Here is a 22,481-nt window from a genome sequence, read left to right as displayed (position 1 = left end):
TGGAGAAAATCCAGTCTATGGGTTTATATTCTTCCCATTTTCAAATAAAATGCAAAAGAAAAAATAGCAATCATTTTAATGAGCCTTTAAATAAATTCTTGGCTGCAGCATACTGCAGTAATTTATACAGGGAACCACATACATGTATTTGCTGAGAGAGGGACTTTGTGACTAAATAATGAATTTCCAAGAATTACTCTGGGTTCTTTTTCCTTTAAGTGATTAGTTGAATCAAAGCAGGCTTCAAGGCCTTTGTATGACTGGGTCACATTTGCAAAAGAAAACGAAAACTTAGATACCAGTATCTCTCCTTACAGCAGCCTCCTACCTTCTGATTTCTTACCCCTGATGACAGGACAGTGGTGTTAGATGACTCTCCTTCTGGACACACCAAGAAAGAAAAAGGGTTGGACTTCCACTCGGTGAGCAAACATGTATTCTGTTATTACTTCAATCCTCCCTTCACATATTTTCCCGTAAACACCTCTGCTGACATGCTGTTCTAGCCCTTTGGTAGCTGTGTTAATTTATGAGGCAAGAACAACAAGGTGGTTGTGAATGAACAGAAGTGGAACCATTTCTCTCCATCAGCCCAGCAATCCATCTCATTCAGGCAGTCAGCAGGTCTGGTTTTAAGAGACAATGAAGATGGTGGAACAAAAGGGAAGGTGGCTTCATTCTCCTAGTGAATGAAGCAAAGCTGGGGCTCTATAATCAGCCAGGCTTCTAAGAGTTATGTCAAGCTCAAGAAGACATGGAGGTAGCTGATAGTGAAAGAATGATGGCAACCTTCATCACTCTGAAAAGCACGGTCAGGCAGTAGGGTTCTATGAAAGCCTGGTGTCTGATGATGCTAGTAACAGTTAGCACCAGCTCTCAGTCAGCCTAAGTGTTATCCTCTATTCCCAAAGGCCGTTTACCCGGTATCAACTTTCCATACTTGACCTTTCTCATCATACTGAATAATGATTCAAACTGGATACAAGAAATCAAAGCAACTTTGCCTCCTCTTGTCACTTTAAGCCTGGAGCGCAAAATCATCTAAAATTATCTCCAAGAAGACTTCATGTGAAAATCTATACAGAAAATCTCTTATGAAAATCTGATTTTTAGACACAGAGGTGTTTTCTGAGTCTGATATTCCAACCATGGATCATTCATGGAGATAACCTAGAACCCCTGCACAGATGTAACCCAAGACAGCTCAGTGTCCACATGGGTTCTCTAGTAATGGGAACAGGGACTGTCTCTGACATAAACTGATTGGCCTGCTCTTTGATCAACTCCCCCTGAGAGGAGAGCAGCCTTACCAGGTCACAGAGGAAAACAATGCAGCCACTCTTGATGAGACCTGATAGACTAGGAACAAATAGAAGGGGAGGAGGACCTCCCTTATCAGTGGATTGGGGGAGGGGCATGGGTAGACAAGAGGGAGGGAGCATGGGATTGGGAGGGGAAATGGAGGGAGCTACAGGTGAAATACAAAGGGAATAAACTGTAATTAATAAGTTAAAAAACAAACAAACAAAAAAGAAAATCTGATTTTTAAAAACAGTACGTTAAACATCTCTGGCTGCTCCAGGGCTTCTACTGTCCTCTAGAACACTGTAGACATCAAGCACCACTACCTCACCAGTGTCCTCGTGACCAGGAGGATACGGAATTTGCATGCACTGGAGTTTGCACGTCCAGGTTTGCATATACATTTGACATGTGTGCATTTTCTTTCCCCGGGAAGAGTTACTCATTTCTGAAATCATGAACTCTTCCTCCCCAAATACTTTGCTTAGAGGTAGACACTTCCAGATTGCCTCAGAACAATGAGCTCCCTTGTTTGACACATGCACTATTTCCTGTAATATTCTATCAGGAGAGATGTTAGCATCTGTGAGCTGCAGGTGTGGTCCCCTAAGCATAGTTTTCCTATCCCAACACTTTCGAGAGATGTGCATCAGGAAAAGCAGAAATCAGATAGTTCTAAATTTCACTTTCCGTTTTGCATAGGGGTCCCAGGTCTTCGCAGTTGTAGCTGGAATATGGCACAGTCCTGTGTACCTGTTGCTTATGCATTCAATGCCTCTTCAGCAACTTGACCGAGAAAGCATGCTCATCAGAAAAATCTGCCTGGTAATTCCGACTGTATTTCTGCAGTGCAGCATGGAGGTAATTATCCTTCTCACTGGTAAATCAATTAAAAATGGAGGCTCTAACACACCTCTCCACCTTCCAGAAACTGCTAATCCTCCAATACTAATGAGCAGAAAACCTCACGTAACCCCAGGTTATTGCTGATATCATGACAACTGCAATTCTCTTGAGCTCTACACCTGTGGCAATGTTAGCCAAGGTGCATGGTCAGAGAGAAAAGAATGGAGGCACAGACACCTCTTACTGGGTATTTTACAAAAATATGTTGGCTCCTTCTTGAGCCTTACTTTTCTCATGTGTACAGTAGAGACAGAGCTTTCAGACCCAAGTGAAAGTGGCCTTAGATACTATAGTAGTGAATTGTGCCCAGTTCATGGAAATTGTTAGAAGCTCAATAAAATGAAGTCATGTTTCTATTCTGATGTCAGATCCACTACACACACACACAGGAACACACAGGGTGGGGGTGGGGAGAACACACTCACTCTGCAGGGATTTGTCACACTCCTTGGCAGTTAGACCTGCACATCATCTTTGCCATTTCTAACATTCTCTCTAAAGCTGCAGGTGGCAGTAGCTTTTGAGCCAGAGCAATTAGACCAGAACATGCTTGCAATTCCCTGTCCACTCAATGATTACTTCCCAGATAGATTCATGGATGGGAATGAAGCCTCTCTGGCTGGGACATACACAGCCACCAGCCAGACTGTACAAAACACAGGTCTGGTAAACAGACTTGACTCTGACAGTTGCCATACTGCATGGGGCCTGAGAACAAGACTCAAGTGGCAAGAATGAATCCCTGAGGAGCCAGGGTACTCCATTTCCTGTAAGAGGAACAGGAAACTTCAGCCTGGCACTCAACAGCCTCCACAATGACAGAGTTGCTACTCTAGTGGGGCAAGCCTTCCTGACTCCTGTTTTCAGCTCTAATCCACTGTTCATCTTCCAAATGTCAGGCTCAGAAATGTCCTGAAATACTAGAGTACCGGACCATAGTCAACTCAAACCTAGGTGATGAACTAGTTATACTCAGTGGCCAGAGAGACAGAATTCACATCAAATGTAATAAAGGTAGGTCAAGGTCATTAAAATAATTCTGATGCCACAATATTATTAGCTGAGGACAATGAGAGAAGTTCTAGGCATCTCATATCAGTTTTCTCCCTTAAACAGAATGATGACACCTTCTAGATGAAATGATGGGCATCCTATTCGCAGCCTGTGAGAAACACTGTCCTATAAGCCTCAAATCCAACTTCATTAAGGTTTATTCTCCAAACCCTCCCATTAGGAGGTCTATTCATGGTAGTGATCCATCATTCATGGTAGTGATGCTGTGGAACAAAACTCTGGAATCTGCTTTGCTATCTTTCCTGCTTCCTAAGGGGTTGCAAGTACCATAGAATAGTGTAGATGAAGCTTCCCAAAAGAAGGTTAGCACTGTAGGTGCTCAGTTCTTACTGCCCAAGAGTGTTACCAAGAAGTAAGCTATGTACACACAGACACTTCCATCTTTAACATAATGGCTTATCAACTGTGAGGATTTGAAGAATTTTTTTTGTTCTTGAAGAAAAAAATTGCACTGACAAAATTAAAAACCAATGGTTACTTTTATGAGAAACTATATAAATAAAAGCACAATTTACAGTTTTGCCGGGAGCAACAGATCTCATCTGAAGGATTCACAGCATCCAAGGAAAGCAGTGACCATCTGTTAAATAAATAACTCATTAGGCGAAAAGCAGCTGCTTCCATGAGACTGACTACACAACCTGCAAGAGCCCGATGCCGATGAGCATGGAGAGCTGCAGATAATTTGGGAACTCAGAAGATCAAAAGAATCTTGCTTAATGTAAGGTGAAAAGAGAATCCAGGTAATAACACCTCTAAATTTCTAGACATATTGTAAATCCAAGAAGTTGAAAGCTAAAAAGTTGCATTCCAATGTCATGATAATGGTACAGAGTTCAAGACGCACAGAGAAGCAAATTAGTGTGTTTCTTCATATCAACTTGTACTTTTGCTTCAGTGAATGAATATGAGAAATTTCTATTAAAGGGAAAACTCTGGTAAGTCACCATGTGCAATGTGTTTGTGTCATGGACAACCAGGGTCCTCAAAATAATCAAAGTCAAATATTGACAGTAGAACAGAAGCCAACCTCATCTTTCCTTGGATGAATAATAAAAGTCTCAAGAATCACAAAAGATTCCCATAAACATTATTTCTATTACTCATTTCAAAAACAAACAAACCATGCAGTTTTTATAACTGTTGCTCTATAGTAGAGCTTGAGATCAGGGATGGAGGTACTGGCATAGAAACAGAATGGTGGATCAATGGAACCAAACAGAAGATCCAGAAATAAACCCATACACTTATGGACACCTGATTTTTGACAAAGATGCCAAAACCATTCAATGGAAAAAAGATAGCACCTTCAACAAATGATGCTGGTCCAACTGGATGTCTACATGTAGAAAAATGAAAATAGATCCACACTTATCACCCCGCACAATACTGAAGTCCAAGTGGATCAAAGACCTCAACATAAAACCAGACACATTAAATTGGCTAGAAAAAAAAAGTGGGGAATACCCTAGAACTCATTGGTACAGGAGAAAACTTCTTGAACAGAACACCAACAGCACAGGCTCTAAGAGCAACAATCAATAAATGGGACCTCATGAAACTGAAAAAAATCTGTAAAGCAAAGGACACTGTCATCAAAACAGCCTACAGATTGAGAAAGAATCTTCACCAACCTTTTATCTGACAGAGGGCAAACATCCAGTATATATAAAGAACTAAAGAAGCTGCAAAGCAGCAAACCAAGTAATCCACTTAAAAAATGGGGAACAGAGCTAAACAAAGAACTCTCGATAGAGGAATATCGAATGGCAGAGAAGCATTTAAAGAAATGCTCAACCTCATTAGCCATTAGGGAAATGCAAATCAAAACAACCCTGAGATTTCACCTTACACCCATCAGAATGGCCAAGATAAAAAACTCAAGGGACAACACATGCTGGAGAGGTTGTGGAGAAAGGGGAACCCTCCTCCACTGCTGGTAGGAATGTAAACTTGTACAACCACTCTGGAAATCAATCTGGCGTTTTCTCAGACAACTAGGAATAGCACTTCCTCACGATCCAGCCATACCACTCCTAGGCATATATCCAAAAGAGGCTCAAGTACACAATAAGGACATTTGCTCAACCATGTTTGTAGCAGCTTTATTTGTAATAGCCAGAAGCTGGAAACAGCCCAGATGCCCTTCAACTGAAGAATGGATGCAGAAACTATGGTACATCTATACAATAGAGTATTACTCAGCAATGAAAAATAAGGAAATCATGAAATTTGCAGGTAAATGGTGGGACCTGGAAAGGATCATCCTGAGTGAGTTGTCCCAGAAGCAAAAAGACACACACGATATACACTCACTCATATAAACATACAATATAGGATAAACCCGCTAAAATCTATACATCTAAACAAACTAAGCAAAAGAGAGGACCCTAACTAAAATGCTCAATCCCCATCCTGAAAGGCAAAGAGGATGGACATCAGAAGAAGAAGAAAACAGGAAACAACCTAGGAACCTGCTACAGAGGGCCTCTGAAAGCCAGAAGAAGAAAACAGGAAACAACCTAGGAACCTGCCACAGAGGGCCTCTGAAAGCCTCTGCCCTGCAGACTATCAAAGCAGATGCTGAGCCTCATGGCCAATTGTGGGCAGAGTGAATGGGATTTTATGTAAGAAGTGGGAAATAGCAAGAGCTGGAGAGGACAGGAACTCCACAAGGAGAGCAACAGAACAAGAAAATTTGAACACAGGGAACTTCCCAGAGACTCATACTCCAACCAAGGACTATTCATGGAGATAACGTAGAACTCCTGCACAGATGTAGCCCATGGCAGTTCAGTGTCCAAGTGGGTTACATAGTAATGGGAAGAGGGACTGCCTCTGACATAATCTGATTGGCCTGCTCTTTGATCACCTCCCCCTGAGGGGGGGAGCAGCCTTACCAGGCCACAGAAGATGACAATGCAGCCACTTCTGATGAGAACTGATAGACTAAGATCAGAAGGAAGGAAAGGAGGACCTCCCCTATCAGTGGACTTGGGGAGGGGCATGCATGCAGCAAGGGGAGGGAGGATGGGATCAGGAGGGGAGGAGGGAGGGGCTTCTGGGGGGGATACAAAATAAATAAAGTGTGATTAATAAAAGTTAAATAAAATAAAGAAATAAATAAATCTTAATGTGCAGTGGTAAAAAAAAAAAAAAAACAACTCATGAAACTGCCCTTTTGTCTTTCTGACCAGAATGAGAAAAACATATCTGTGCTTTAACAGTTTTCCCAGCAGTGCCTCCAAGGTGAGAGTTAATAAAATTTAGCAATGTTTATTGGTCAATGAAATATGACTATCTGCTTTTTACTGACCATAGAATCTGAGACATTTCTCCAAACAGTCCAGAATCTGGATGGCATCTCTGGGAAGGGCAAGTGGAGGAAGCATTTCTACATCCATGACCTCCAAACCTCAGCTATGTTCCTTCTAACATGAATCACCCGCCTGGACCTGCCCTTCATACCCCTACTTACTTCTAAGAACTTCTAAGTTGTGTTACACAGGAGTAGAGAAAACATGGAAAAGATAAAAAGTGACAAGGGTGGGACAGTTTCCAAGAAATAACACATGTAACAGAAGAGAAGCAAAACAGACGTGAACAAGTGTGACCTTTCACTAAGGAAAGTCCTTGCAAAATGTATGAACCTCCATCTATGTTGTAGTACAGGAAATGCCAGAGATCTATGATGCTAGGAATCCTATATATGCCTGGCCCTTCCAGCTACCACTAGCTTGATCTTGTGCTTTTGTATTTTGTCACAATAATGAAGGAAACGACTAGTGCCCTTGGCTACTCAGGCCTTGGAGGACTTCCATTTTGTTATTTGTAAATCATTGCATATGACTTATTCTTATCCAATAAATTTTTGACATATTGAGTCTTGGGTTCATGAAATTAGGATGTTTACACACACCCAAAATGTGTGAACTTTCTATGGCAGAGGCATGCTTCTAGAGCAGAAGTCTAGAATGTCAGTCTCATTTGCAAAGGGGTTACTGTTTTAAAAGCCATTAATAATCGCCTGAATAAGACAAATCGATGATCCCTTCCAGCCCTAACATTCAATAATTCAAATAATAAAACTGAAAAGTTGTGAATATGGCAATATTTTGGGACAAAAAAAAATCAAAACCAAAACTACTACAAAACCAGAAACTACTCAGCTAAACCTAATTTAAGCATCCTTCCAGTAATGGAGGCTTTGGCATTTGATCATCCTCTGGAGGCCAGAGAACTCTTGTGCTTCCTGAACCTTAGGACTTTGCATCACAAAAGCTGAGGCAGGAGTCTCATACTGAGTTTCCTCCTCTTCCAGAGACATCAGAGAAAATGTAATGAGAAGAAATGAGACTGTGTGTTAGGATGTGTTAGGCAGCATAAACCATCATTTAAGTCATGCCCAAGACTACTATGTTATTGCTAGAGATTGAAAAGTCTGCATGGTACATGGAGAGCAGGGACTGCTATGTTAGAATCAGAGATCCTTATATGTGCACAGCTATCTGAAGCTCAGTCCTGAGCCTACTGAGGGGGAAAAATGGGCTTTGCAAAGCCACTGGAGAATGCTAACAGAGTTAGGGAAGAATACTTAAGAGCTTTAGAGGTATTGAAATGACCTTATCATCATTTTGGTACAGATCCAACTGAGTCTCTCAGCAGGAGAGCTTTTCCAGCTGGGGATAGATCAGATCTCTCTAACCCCAATATACTGTACAGGATTTGTTTCCTAGAGCTATCTAGGAATGGAATTTCATTTCATGAGATTCAGACCTCAGATACCCCATCAGTCTCCACGATGAAAGCCTGACCTCCTATGATATCATCCTGGCTGCCAGTGAAGAGAAAAACAGAGAATCAGGAATCTGGCAGAGCCAAAGCTGCCCTCCACCTCTGAAGTACCTCGAGCTCAAGTAGAAGAATCCAGAACCTACCTCTTCTCTTGGTAGAAGGGATTTCCCTGTGAATAAACTGCTGTCCAAACAAAATAAAACAAATCTAAACAAAACAAAAGCAAAAGAAAACACGCAAACAACCAAAAAGCAAGAAGAAAGCCAAAGCAAAAATGAGCTTCAGAGTCTAACTTGAGGAAGGTTCAAGCTAGAGTGTTAGATGATCTGTGTGAGCTTGTGTCTTTGGCTCTAGAGTGCGGCAGTAATGGTTTCTGCCCACAGGTTCACTGCGAGCATATGTAAGACATGGAAAGTAAATACCACTTGCAGGCTCAGAGGAAGCCTGTGCAGAGCAACATACCCTCACGGGTGCTGCTGCTCCCATCGTTTATATTATTCTGAATACTATCGAGGCTCTTATTAAAATCACACACTGCTTATGGGGCTCCCAAGCACATAAAGTAGGACCCTCCACAAGTGCCGTGGTAGCTGTTCTGTTTGTCCTCAGCTCATGTACCCAAGCCACCCTGCTACCCAAAAGGAAAATACAGGAACTCCTGGCCCCTCTTCTTACCTTCCTTTTGTTGGTGGGATTGACATAGAGGTAACTGAGGACTGTCTTCAAACCCACTTTGTCATTTAGCTTTTCATAGGTGGCGCCATAATCTACTGACCTGCAGTAAAAGAGGGAAAACAACAAGGGGAGACATTATTTCATCTTACATTTAAAGGGAAGCCAGAATTCCTCCATCCAGACCCACATCTTTGTTCACAAATCACATGAGTGCTTGAAAGTGTTCTTCAGAGATAAAAAAAAAAAAGCCCCAGTAGTGTTAGAAGAGCAATTAGACTAATGTAGCTGCATCCTCCTAAGCTTCCTCTCCTTTGCTACAGGCCTTTCTCATAAACCTACTTTCTCCCCCTCCTGAAGTTGTGTTATGAAAGAAGCTACTGGAGACTTCCCATCCCCCATGCAGCTCCCTCATTGTCTCTGAATGTGACACCAGGCAGGGGACAAGTGCTCACCACCAACCCTCAGTACTTTACCATCAGTGTGAACCACAAAGGGAGACACCAGGGTTTTGCAACAGAGGGGGATAGTGGGAGTTTCCTCAAACGCTACACTACAGCCAACTTCACATCCCCTCCACTAGACCTGAAACAAAGGAGCTGTCAGAGAGCAGGAATTTCTCAAGAGCATGCCAAGTCCCATGGTCAAAGGAGGCAACACCAGGAAGAGATTCTGAGTTCTTACACGCATACCTCGGAGGCCAAAAAACAAAGACATTGAACTGATCACAGTGGTTCTTCATTCTGACTGTGGTGCTATTGGCTACCTGCTTCTCCCTTCCGCCTCATTTCTAACAGACTGACCAGAGGTAAAAACACAGAAAGACTCGGAGGATAAAGTACTCGACCCTTTGGCTTATCACGCCATTGGTGTATCTTCTATGCTGGCCTTCTGCCTCTTCCACACTAGAGAAGGAAAAGAAAGTGCCAGACAATAGGATTCACGAGGCCAGACTCCCTGCCACATTCTCTCTAGTCACTGTTGCAACCCAGCACACATTTCCCTTCATTTTCAGACAATCAGTATCATCAGGCTTTCTCCTCCTGTGTCCCAGCACCTCCTTGGTTAGTCTTGAGACTTCTCTAGCTTAGACTTTTGAAGGGCCTAGAGGTTGTTTTATTTTCTATTTGACCATGTGAGTTTGAGGTGTTGTGCCTCTTAATTTCAGTTCTCATTCCCTGCCTCTATAATTTCTATTGATTTTGGCATGTTAGCACCAGAGTACTTGTCTTTGACTTCTCTTTAATACTTTATCCACTCTCAAACTCTAATCTTGTTCTTCTGTCTTAGCCCAACAAGCCTGTGTGATGACCTTTAAGGAAGGGTTATCTCCATAAGGCTTCCCTACCCTTTTTACCCCCAAACCACTCAAAATGTCTCTACACTAGAAATTGTTTCCTTATTGTACACACTCCAAAACATGCTCTTTTCTGCCTTATTGAGGGTGTTGGGTTATTTCCTTTATGTTCTGCCATCTAACCAACAAGATAAGCTCCCCAGTGTCAAAGAGCTTCACAAAAACACCATGAAATGATGAAAGAAAAGAAAATAAACTCTAAAAGTAGGGAGATCTGATTTATTTCAAGATTGCTTGCTCTCTAATAACATGCTATGGGCAAATGATTTTATCTACTTGAGCCTACGGTTTCTTACCTGAGATAGGGATAATTCAACCTCATGAAGCATTTGTGCAGATCTAAAAATAATGACACAGGGGAAGCCCAATATGATCCAAGGGAGAATAACAATAAAAACAAATAAAGACTAAGATTTTTGATTCATTTTTCCTTTCTACAATGAGCACAATGTATGGCCATGCTCATTACATAGACGTCATATGCACTGAAGAAACTAATAAGGCGTTTCAGGCCTCTCCCGAGACCACCATCCCCTCATGCGCAGCAGTTAGTAATCAGTCTCCCAAGAAGCTGTCTTTATACAGGCCCAGAGCATGGTGAGTCTCCCAGTCTTTCTCTTTGCCTGCGTTTGTCTACATCAGCTCTATCTCCAAGTCTTTATGATCCTGTCTCCTATGGAAGGTATCTATCAAGCATCACATCCCTTTGGATGTCAATGCATGTCTCCTATGTGCATTCGTAACAGTCTTCTGCTTGGAGAATACTTTTATTCTCTTCCCTGACACCTGTCCTGCATGCACTTAAAAGGTTGTGCTCCACCCACCCAGATGTGTGTACCTCACACTGGTGGAAATGACGCAGTGCTGCACATAGAACAACACTGCTTTCCAAACTTAGTCTGAAAATTTGGTTTCTGCAGTCCTTAACAAGACCATCATTAGCCATTTGCCTTTCTGCTGCTCTCATAACAACTTCATTGAGCTCTCCTAACCAAGCCCCACCTTTATTACCTTTGCTGAACCAGCCATCACTTCTTTCCACTTGAAAAATGTGTCTCCAACTTTCAAATCTCACTCTAACACTGTCCATCTTGTAACTCTCACACAGGGAAATCAATCATGATTCCTTTGTGTCTTCCTTTCACTTTTGTACATATTCCTTTCTATTGTATTGTCTGCCCTATTACTTCATCTATATTACCATTATTACAGGATTTTTTTTTTCTTTCTCCTCCTCCTTTACCTTCTCCTCCTCCTTTTTATCCTCTTTTTCTTCCTCCTTTTCCTCCTTTGACTTTAACTCACTGTGGGCAAGCAACACTTTATAAAACAATTCCAATGCACTTTACCATGCCTGGAAAATGCAATTGCTAAATTGTAATGTATTTGTTTTGTATTGGTTTGCTTTGTATTTATTTGTGAGAGTAAATGAATAAACTCATCCAAACCTACTCAGAAGTTTTTAACCAACTGTTAAAGTTTAACAGTAACTTAAAACATAGCCATCTTAGAAATCATACCTAAGGCTCTTGATGCTGGCATGACTGCCATGGATTGTTGAGGTCCAGCAGGATTTGGTACCATGGAAGGACCAGTAATTCACTCGTATTAGAATCGAGGTTAAATACCCTATAGGCCTATCACCCTGAGCAACACTACTCTCCAAGGCACTGCAGCACTCAAATTATGACATCCAAAGGCTGTGGGATGCATGTTTTCATTAACCAAAATAAAATATTTTAAATGACTTGATCTACATTCCTTTCAGCAAAAAACAAGCACTGTATAGGAAAAGAACATTGAACTTGGAGGCTGCCAAGCCAGCCTTTAGAACTGAATCTGAAATGGATGTAAATGTATTGCCCTGGATGAGATACTTCTCAAAGCCAGGGGAAGAAAAAATAAAACAAAACAAAAACAAAAGCAAAAACCCTTTATCTGGCAGTTCTTAAAATGATGAGGCCAGTTCTAGTGAGGACTAATGCAATGAGTATGAGGACTATTACAATGGAGTTTTGCCATAAGCAAGAGAGATTTGGCTGTATTCCAAAAGCAACATAGAAAATTGGGATTGATAGCTAAGAATCAGGGTGAGGATCAGTGGATGGAAATTACACAGAGGGTAGGGCAGTTCCTTGCTAAACAGATTTAATCACATTCTTGCTGAATGCTGGCCAAGGGGATCACCTATTACCCAGGGAGGACAGAGTTCACAAAGGCTAGAGGAGTTCCTGTAAACTGACCAACTGGGATTCTTGCGAGCTCAAGTTGGGCTCTTGATCAAGTTGGGCTCTTGAGAACATGCTCAAAGTTAAGGCTTTATTAAAACACATCTCAAAGGAGCTGCACACAAATGGATGAAGAGAGAATATTTTCCAAGCCCCACTCTATTATTAATATGAGACATTTAACGCAGACCATTGTACACATCTTTTTGGACCTTTAGTTTTATTATCACAACAATGTGATGCTATACTATTTTCTGGCCAGCTACTTTCTATAGCTGGCCATACTATCTGTAGCAGACATCTTGTAAGAGCTAAATTCTTAAGACTCCCTGCATGGCTGCTGTCACAACAGACTTCTTTCCAGAACCCAAATAGCCCCATCAAAAGTAGCATGCTCAGTGCCATGCACAGTCTCGCTCTCTACATGCTGCAAATGGATTCACACTGACTTTGCTCTTTTCTGGAACTGGCTGCTGAGAGGAAGGAGTTCCCAACAAAGGATGTTCTCTACAACTCAGCTTCCTCCAGGCCTCTGGCAGTTTCTGCTCATTCAAGTCGACAGAAGCAAATATCACTCACTGAAGGTACCTCAAGGAGCCAGCAAGCATGCAGAGTCAAAGGTGCCCTTGACTCTGTCCACTCTAGCATGGCTGTGGCATATCGCCCTGACCACAGTGTTCTGCAGGCCCACTTGGCCTGGGGAGAGTGCAGATGGCAGAGAGGACTTAGCCTTGTTGCCAAGACAGCTGTGCCTGCAGAACTTGCTCTGACAAGAAAGCAAACCATCCTGTATCTTGGGGCTCCACACATCTGCCAGTGGGAGCAGGGGTGTCACTTTTGAAGAAACTGTCTTAACTCACCACTCTAAAGCCCGCTTCTCAAATCTAGACACTAGCTTCATAAAACTGAAGTGGTCCAAACACTAAAACCATGACGCATGTGTACGGAATGCCTGTCTCTCCTTGGTACTCTGCCAGTTTTCATGATGAATAGCTAACCCGGAAGGTGCTTATGAGATGTGTACATACAGGGCTTTGGCTTCAGTGTCTGAGTGCAGCTGAGTACAGCTGTGTTTTAACACTATGGGTTGTGTTTGGTGCTTATGTAATATATCACCATTGTCTCCCATTTGCTCTATGCATTTTCATTAATTACTTTCAACACACAGAAAAGTACAATGAATCAGCAATCATATGGCAACGACAAAATAATTGTGTTTATTACCAACATAGAACTTCGAGTGTTTTAACATTTGTATATGATGATGTGTTTGTGTTTGTGTATGTGGGTGTACACATATGGAAGTAAGAATGCAGTTGTGTGGCCATGTGTAGAGGCCAGGAATCAGTCTTCTTCTATCACTCTCCACAAGACGGTTAAAGACGTGGTCTCTCACTGAACCTGAAGCTTGTTTATTTTGTTAGATTGAGCAGACAGTGAGCTCCAGTAATCCCTTCTCCCCATTTCCTCAACACTGGAATTACAGACACATGGCCCACACTAAACTGTTGATGAGGATAGGCGAGCTTTGAACTTAGGTGGCCATGCATATGACCTACTGAGTTGTCTCTCCAAACCACGCCCTTGCATTTTAATGAGGGCAATCATAGTACTTACAGTGTACTTCCTCTGCCCACATTAAGGCATTGCGAAACCATGCTTGCTAACATACCCAGCCATGATTCATCAATTTTAGCTGCTGTACAACATTTCTGTTCATGAATACGTCACCATCCACTTCGTCATTCACCCATTTCAAAACATTTCTGTTTTTCTTTTTTATTCCTTTTCTCTAAAAATCTGATTACAGTGATGGGGATGTATCTAAATTGTACAGGTACAATGCTTGTCTAGTGTGCGCAAATCCTTGGGTGTGATCCCCAGCACCACATAAACCAGGTATAGTGGCTAATGCTTGTCTTCCCAACATTCTAGATATGGAGGCAGGAGGATCAGAAGCCCCTCCTGCTTACCCTCCGTGTTTGAGGACAGCATAGAATGCATGAGACCCCGTGTAAAGAAAGCTCTGCTATATATCATGCAGGACTCTAATTCCAATACTAAAGAGGCCATGGCAGTAGAACCCCAAGCTTAAGGCCAGCCAGGGATACACAGAAACATTCCATCTAAAGAAATCCAGTATGTAACTAAGAAGTAAATAAAGTCTGCTGTTGCAAGTGATTCTGTAATGCACACTGCTAGGCAGGTCTACTCACACACTCGTGCAGCGGTGTATCTAGGCGGACCTCTTCATGGGGAATCACCACTTCTCCTTTCTGCTCATTGCCAACATTTTCTCCAAGGAGTTTTCACCTCCCAAGTGACACTGCTCTTAGTTTCTTAACCAGATCAGAGAATGACATATCTGACTAAAAACTCCTGTCTTGTCCCTCTGTGGCTCAGAAGGCCTGGGCCTAAAAATAGCATATTCTGAAGACTCATCCTTGTCTGACATGCCATGTGCCTAGTTGTCACACCAAGGCTTTGCCCATAGTAGCAATAACAGGAGTTGAGGGATAAACATGGAACACTCTTTATCTACCCAGCAAATGCCCCCCCACCGTAAACATCTGGAGGATATGTTAGTGGTCATCAGCATGTGAGCTGTTATTGTAAAAGAAAAACTCATCCTATGTAGCTCCATCAGCTTCCCAATAGATCTGAGCTTTGGTCCAGGACCTACATTCCCAATGTCAGGCTTCTATACAAGATGGGCAGACTCCCAAAGGCCCTCTGCCAGTTCTCAGGTGGACATGATATAGTTTCACATTGGAGAAGCACTATATTTCTGTTACCCCATCCTCCACTCCCCTTTGCTTATACCTCAGCCCTCCCCACTCCATCCCTCTCTTCCTCTAACCCCGGAGCTCTCCAACACTAAGGGGTCTTTCTGTATACCTGGAATTGCCAGTCTTCCTCTCAACCATCCCACTGACATTTGAATCAACATATGACCACCAATGAGAAAATTCCTCTTTCTCTTAGCTTTTTTAAACTTTCCTTTGCATTTTTCTTCACATATCTAATATTCATCTAAATTTCCTGGATCATTTTTCAGCAAATTTAGTTCAAGTTCATGAACTCTGTAAAAGGGTCAGATAGCAAGTGTTTTAGATTCGGGGAGCCTACCTCTGACACAATTACAATGGTCTCTAACTTACAATGGCTCGACTTTTAACATTTCACTTTGTAGTGGTGGAAAAGCTATAGACATCACATTGAATTTGTATCTTTTCCTGGCTTATGGGTGCAGCTAGACACTGTCTCCAAATGCGGAGCAGTAGCTGAAAGCTACTTCCAGTTATTAAGAGATCATTCCGGGACAAGGCATGGACTACATTGGCAGTGTTTTCTGGATGCTGAGTTTTGGTGGCTTTCGACTTCTGATGGGTTTGTTGGAATAAAATCCCAAATAAAGTCAAGAAACTTCTGCATAGAACTCTGCCCTTTTCTCTTAGTAGAAACCCAATATAGCCTTTGTTAGATTGAGGCTCTATCTACAAAATCAGAGGTGTGTGGTTCGGCTGTGTATTTGGTTGAGACAAAGGTAGGCTCCCAGAACCTAAAATACCACCACTTCAGGTAGCTGCAATGCCAGCCAGTCCCTACCTCTCTATACCACTGCCAGGGCAGCACTCTGATTTTGTCTCCAGCATAACTTCCTCAGATTTTGACAGGGTGAATTATGTCCTCGGCCATCCCTTCACATCTGCTTACCACATCTGTCCAGATGCCTGCCCTATGTGACCTTCAGGACTTTGGTAGATTGCCCTCCCTTGTTCCCTTTTCCCTCTCTCTCTCATGATGTTTATCATTCAAAGCTCTTTTCTGACTCCCAACTCCAGTCCTGATTATGCACCAATAAGTTTCTATAGTTCAAGCCCACACCCTCCTCTGCATTTGTCACAACAGTAGTCAGGAGTTTCCTATTTATTCTTTGAATATGCATATCTGCTTTTGTTCTTTTCAGAAATCATTACACACTGCTTTAAAAAAATAAGATTTTTTTTTTAATCTTTAAAAGTGCAGAGGTCAGCTCTGCACAAAGGGGTAAGCAGAGCAATGACAATGGACTCGATCAGAGCCACCTGCAGGAGCCCTGCATGTCCCATCTCAGCTCTTACAAAAGGAGTGTTGTGCACATCCCAGAGAGGAGCCTCACATCTAACAAAGGACCCAAACATGAGTGCATTTAATTGCAGTCATCTGATATTTAATGAAGGTGCCAGAAAACACACACTGGGGAAAAAGGTAACATCTTCAATAAATGGTGCTGGGAAAACTGATTGTACACATGTAAATGAGTGAAATTAGACCCATATCAACCACCTTGCACAAAAATCAACTCCAGATGGATGGAAGGCCCAGCATGAAATCTTAAATACTGAAACTTCCAGATGAAACCTGAAACTATAGGCAATATAGTACAAGAAATGGGTATAGGAAAGGCTTTTCTTTATAGGACTCCTTTGTCTAGGAGTTGAGGCCAAAAATTGACAAGTGTGACCTGATAAAACTAAAAAGTTCTATACAGCAATAGAAACAATTGAATGAAAAGAAAGCTGAAAGTGGGAGAGAATTTTTGCCAGCTATATATTTGATAGAAAATTAATATCCAGGACATATAAAGAACTCAGAAAACAGAGTCAAGGAAACAAATGACCCAATTAAAAACAATGGGCCATGGATCTGAACAGTGAGCTCACAAGAGAAGAAATAAAAATGCTTGAGCAATATTTCAAAAAGTGCTCAACATCCTTACCAATTAGGAAAATTCAAATTAAAGCTACTTTGAGACTTCATCTTACCACAGTTATAATGGATAAGATAAAGAAAACAAGTGGCAACAAATACTGCCTAGAATGAAGAGAAAGAACTAACGCCCTGTTGGTGGATTTCAAACTAGCACAGTCACTGCACTACCAGTGAGAACATTTTTGTTGTTGTTTGTTTACTTGACATTCTGATCACTGCTTACCCCCCTCCCAGTCACTCCCTCTCATCTAACCCTCCTTACCCACCCCACCTCTCCTTCTCCTCAGAAAAGCGGAGGCCTCCCATGGATATCAACCAGCGTTGCATACCAATTTATAGAAGGACAATATTGTCTTCTTTATAGAAGGACTGCATTTTCTTCTATTGAGGCTATACAAGACAGCGCAATTAGCAGAAAGAGATCAAAGGCAAGCAGTGTAGTCAGAGACAGCCCCTGCTCCCACTGTTAGGAGTCCCACATGAAGACCCAGCTGTGTAACTCTAACATATGTGCAGAGGGCCTAGCTCCAGCCTATGAATACTCTCTGGTTGGCAGTTCAGCTTCTCTGAGACCCTATGGCCCCAGGTTACTTGATTCTGTAGATTTTCTTGTGATGTCCTTGACTCCTCTGGCTCCTTCAATCCTTCCACCCCTTCTTCCACAAGATTCCCCAAGCTCTACTTATTGTTGGGCTGAGGTCTCTGCATCACCTTCCATCAGTTGCTGGGTGAAGGCTCTCTGATGACAGTTATGCTAGGCTCCCGTCTGCAAGTATAGCAGAACATCAGGAGAACTCCAGAAAAGCTAAATATAGATTTACCACATGACCCAGGTATGACACTCCTAACTCTTGGGAATATGCCCAAAGAACACAATATCCTACTCCACTTGGTTGGCCATGTTCATTGTCACTCTATTCACAATAGCTAGAAAATGAAAACAATCTAAATGTCCTCCATCTGAAGAATAGAAAACAGAAATGTGATATGTATACACAATGAAATACTATTGAGATATAAAGGAGAAGAGTGAAATGCAAAATTCACAGGTAAATGGATGGAACAGAACATATTATACTGAATGAGGTAACCCAGAAAGACAAACACTCTATCTTTTCTCTTATTAGCAGGTCCTAGGCCCTGTAACTTAGATATGAATACATTACATGGAGTAACATAGAGGATACAGGAGGGAGGAGAGAAAAACAACACGGAGGATGCTTTAAAAGGTCATAAGAAATAGATAATAATTATTATATGTTTATTTAATATGTTGTGTTTAATATGTGTATGTGTGTGTTGCATGCACTTAATTTCAGCACTCAGGAGGCAGATGCAAGAAGACCTTTATGTGTTAGAAGCCAGCCCTGTTTATATAATGAATTCCATGCCAACTAGGGCTATAAAGTGAGACCTTATCTCCAAAGAAATTACACGTGTATGTATACATACATTCACAAACAAACACACACACACACATGGCCCAGATGTAACAACCCTCACTCTTGAGCATATGCCCAAAGGATACAATACTCTGCTCCGCAGATACTTGCTCACGTGTGTGTGTGTGTGTGTGTGTGTGTGTGTGTGTGTGTGTATCCACAAGTAAGTGTTAGGATAACCTTTTGTACATTTGTACATTTTGTGAATGTTGTCTCTGTGTATTCAATTGTTGATTTCTGTACCAGCAGAGAGATGAGTACTGGCTGGACTTTGGTATTGTTATTTGTATGGAGCAGCACTGGCCTCATATTTTGTAAACATGAACCTTCCTCACTTGCAGATTGGTTTGATAAAGACCTGAAAGTCAACAGCTAGGCAGGAAGTGGAGGTCAGAACTTCTGGGCAGAGAAAGGGTATCCTGGAGAAGACGAAATTTTAAATATTAGTTAAAATAACCATGTACCTATTATTGTTTATGGGATTGTAACTGGTTTGGGTTTTATTTTTTAATTACCTTACTATATTTTAAGTTTTATTTTGAGAATTGCATATGTAAATATGTGATTTACAACATTTTATCCTTCATCTTTCTCCTTCCAACTCTTCCTACATTCATATATAACTTACATAACTTAAACCTGCTAAGAAGAGAATAGATAAAATATTTGCTTTTCTGGGTTACCTCATTCAGTATAATATGCTCTGTTCCATCTATTTACTTGTGAATTTCATGATTTCACTCTTCTCTGTTATATTGCAATAGTATTCCATCGTGCATATACCACATTTCTATTTTCTATTCCTCAGTTTTAGATTGTTTGCATTTTCTAGAGGTAAAAACTAGCCATGTGGCAGGATGTGAACTAGAATAGTCAGAGTGAGCTAGCTGAGAGTCTGCCCAGCTAAGGCCTAAGCTTTTAAATATTAATATCTGTATCATTATTTAAACCACTGGCAGCTCTAAGTCTCGCTACAGATATGTATTGCTTATACCACTCATCAAAGAAGCTTTTTCTCCCCAGGGACCAGAACCAAAAGCCACAACTGGTCAAAATGGAGAGAACAACTGATTCTGACTGTGGGATACCAGTCCCAGTTGACAGATTTTCAATATCACCCCCTCCCCCCGCCAAAAGGCTTAGGGAACATGGTAGAAGTGGAAAGTCTGTCAGAGCCAGAACACCAGGATTCTGTTTTCTATATATGACAGAAAAGCTGCACCTATGAAATGTCATCTATCTATCTGCATAAACAAGACCTGAAAAATGACAACACCAGTTGACATTCCAGTATGGTTGAGGAAAGTATCACAAGATCCCACCCTAGATGAATAGCTGCAGACAACTAAGGCTCTTGAGAAGGAGACTCTGTCTTCTCCAGGGACAAGCCTCCTGATAGGTTATAGCATACCCAGCCACCAGTCTAAAGTTGGAAACATATGAACAAGCCAAACAAACCCAGCAGGTTGTACTTAGAAACGTACGCATGTATGTGTGGTGTATATAGCTGTGTATGTGTATGAATTAGAGAAGGCGGGGGAGGAATGCAAAGGAGGTGGAAGGAGAAAAGGGAGTGAGAAAATGGTGTAAGACATACTCACATATGAAATTCTCAAAAAATAAAATTTAAAATCACCAAAAAAAAAAAAAAACCCAAACTAATCATAATCCCATAAACAATAGTAGATGCACAGTTGTTTTAACCAGCGTTCAAAACTTCAAATATGAAATCTGTGATTTCAGGAGACTTTTGCAGTTTTTTAAATGTTCAGTTATGAAAGTTCTCAAGTATAAATGAGAACAGAGAGAATGATATAAGCAAAACATTTTTTATAATTTATTTTTTTATAAATTACAGTTTGTTCACTTTGTATCCCAGCTGTAGCCCCTCCTTGGACCCCTCCCAATCTCGCCCTCCCTTTCTTCCATGACCCTCTCCAAGTCCACTGAGGTCCTCCTCCCCTTCCATCTGACCCTAGCCTATCAGGTCTCATCAGGACTGGCTGCATTGTCTTCCTCTGTGGCCTGGGAACCCTGCTCCACACTGAGGGGGAGGTAATCAAAGAGCCAGACACTGAGTTCATGTCAGAGACAGTCCCTGTAACTCACTTGGACACTGAGCTTCCATGGGCTACATCTGTGCAGGGATTCTAGGTTATCTCCATGCATGGTCCTTGGTTGGAGTATCAGTCTCAGAAAAGACTCCTGGGCCCAGATTTTTTGGTTCTGTTGCTCTCCTTGTGGAGCTCCTGTCCCCTCCAGGTCTTTCATCTCTTCTTTCTTTCATAAGATTCCCTGCATTCTGCCCAAAGTTTGACTATGAGCCTCAGCATCTGCTTTGATATCCTGCTGGGTAGTCTTTCAGAGGCCCTCTGTGGTAGCCTCCTGTCCTGTTCCCTGTTTTCTCCCTCTTCCTATGTTCGCCCCATTTGCCTTTCTGAATGAGGATTGATCATGTTATCTAGGGCCCTCCTTCTTGATTTGCTTTGTTAGGTGTACAGATTTTAGTATGATTATCCTATAGCATATGTCTAATATACACTTATAAATGAGTACATACCATGTGTGTCTTTCTCCTTCTGGGCTACCTCACTCAGAATGATCTTTTCTAGTTTCCACCATTTGCCTGCAAACTTCATTATTTCCTTGTTTTTAATTGCTGAATAATATTCCATGTGTAAGTGTACCACAATCTCTGTATCCATTCCTCTGTTGAGGGACATCTGGGCTGTTTCCAGATTCTGGCTATTACGAATAAAGCTGACTTTTTAAAAGCTTCTTTCCATCATTTCTGTGCATACTTCAGATGGGGTCATTATTGAAGGCAACTGGTCTGTTTTTGTTTTTGTTTTTTCTTGTTCTGTGTTCCCTACATTTAATAACAGAGAAGGTCCTTGGATGTCCAATAAGCCATGACAGAATGGCTGATCACTGTTTCCCCATAACAGTACATAAAAAAAGACAACCATGCTTCACAGTGCCAGGCCTGAGAAACCACTTCCCTCAATATACTCCACTGAAATGCACTGAGAGGAAAAGCAGAGGCCAGAGTCAATTGTGGGCTGCTGTGGGGTGAACTGCATGGGCCTCAAGGTCAATGTCCAGTGTATACAGAGTACAGCTCCAAACCAACAGCTGCCCAAAGTCTTTGTGATGGGAAATCATGGATACTTACCTCTGGCCTGCTCCCTCTTTATCTAAGGAACAGTCCCCTTTGCAATGAGAGAAGCCCAGCCTGACCACAAATAACCAGCCAGATAACTAACTCCAGACCTCAAGCCAAAAGCCAGCAATTTAAAGAGCTTCATTCTCCAAGTGGTTATTGGTCCCGCCCTTTGCTTCAGAAAAACCACAAGCACATTGATGCCAAGACCAGACGCCTGCACAGCTCCAAGGGACCTCGTGTTGCTCATGTTCCTGCTGCAGCCAGCCCCATAAAGAGCCATATGATATAACAATTAATTCACCTCTATTGCTTCCTGTCCCTGCTACTGGAATTGGAGCTGGAGCAGTAGATGGGAGGTTGGCTCACTCTGAACCCTAGAATCATACAAAATTCATGAGATCAGATAAAATGTGGACCTAGGAGCAGGACCACAGCCACCGGCGTTTCAAACAGGAGGGAGGGATGTGAACATGCGGAGCCTGTGTGAGCAAGTTTGCTCTCACCGAGTCACCTCTGTCCCGGGAGTAGGTTTGTGTGGATGCTTTATTTATGGTTCAAAAACTGAAAATTCTTGACCTATATCAGCTAAGAGACCTACTTTCCATACAGGAGGAGTAACAAAATAAGGCCTGCGAAGAAAAAAAAAAAAAAAAAAAGGACACAAGCTGGCTTCAGAGATGACAAGGATGGCTTGCTATGAGTCACTTCAACTCTGTCCCTGAGACTATTATAGAATGGAAGTCCCAAGTACAAAAACTATCTAAAATGTGTACTTATTCACACAG

General features: G+C 41.8%; 1 protein-coding gene across 1 annotated transcript in view; it reads right to left on the bottom strand.

The window, feature by feature from the left end:
* Sorcs3 (sortilin related VPS10 domain containing receptor 3) overlaps positions 1 to 22,481 on the bottom strand; it is a 621,887-nt gene that overhangs the window by 343,831 nt on the left and 255,575 nt on the right. Inside the window, exon 3 of the mRNA XM_055591687.1 lies at positions 8,752 to 8,851. Coding sequence (XP_055447662.1) covers positions 8,752 to 8,851 — 100 coding nt within the window. The remainder of the gene's footprint in view (positions 1 to 8,751; positions 8,852 to 22,481) is intronic.

Source organism: Psammomys obesus, unplaced genomic scaffold (assembly GCF_907164565.1).
Source record: "Psammomys obesus unplaced genomic scaffold, mPsaObe1.curated_primary_1811, whole genome shotgun sequence".
NCBI lineage: Eukaryota > Metazoa > Chordata > Mammalia > Rodentia > Muridae > Psammomys > Psammomys obesus.
This window is presented reverse-complemented; position numbering and strand designations above follow the sequence as displayed.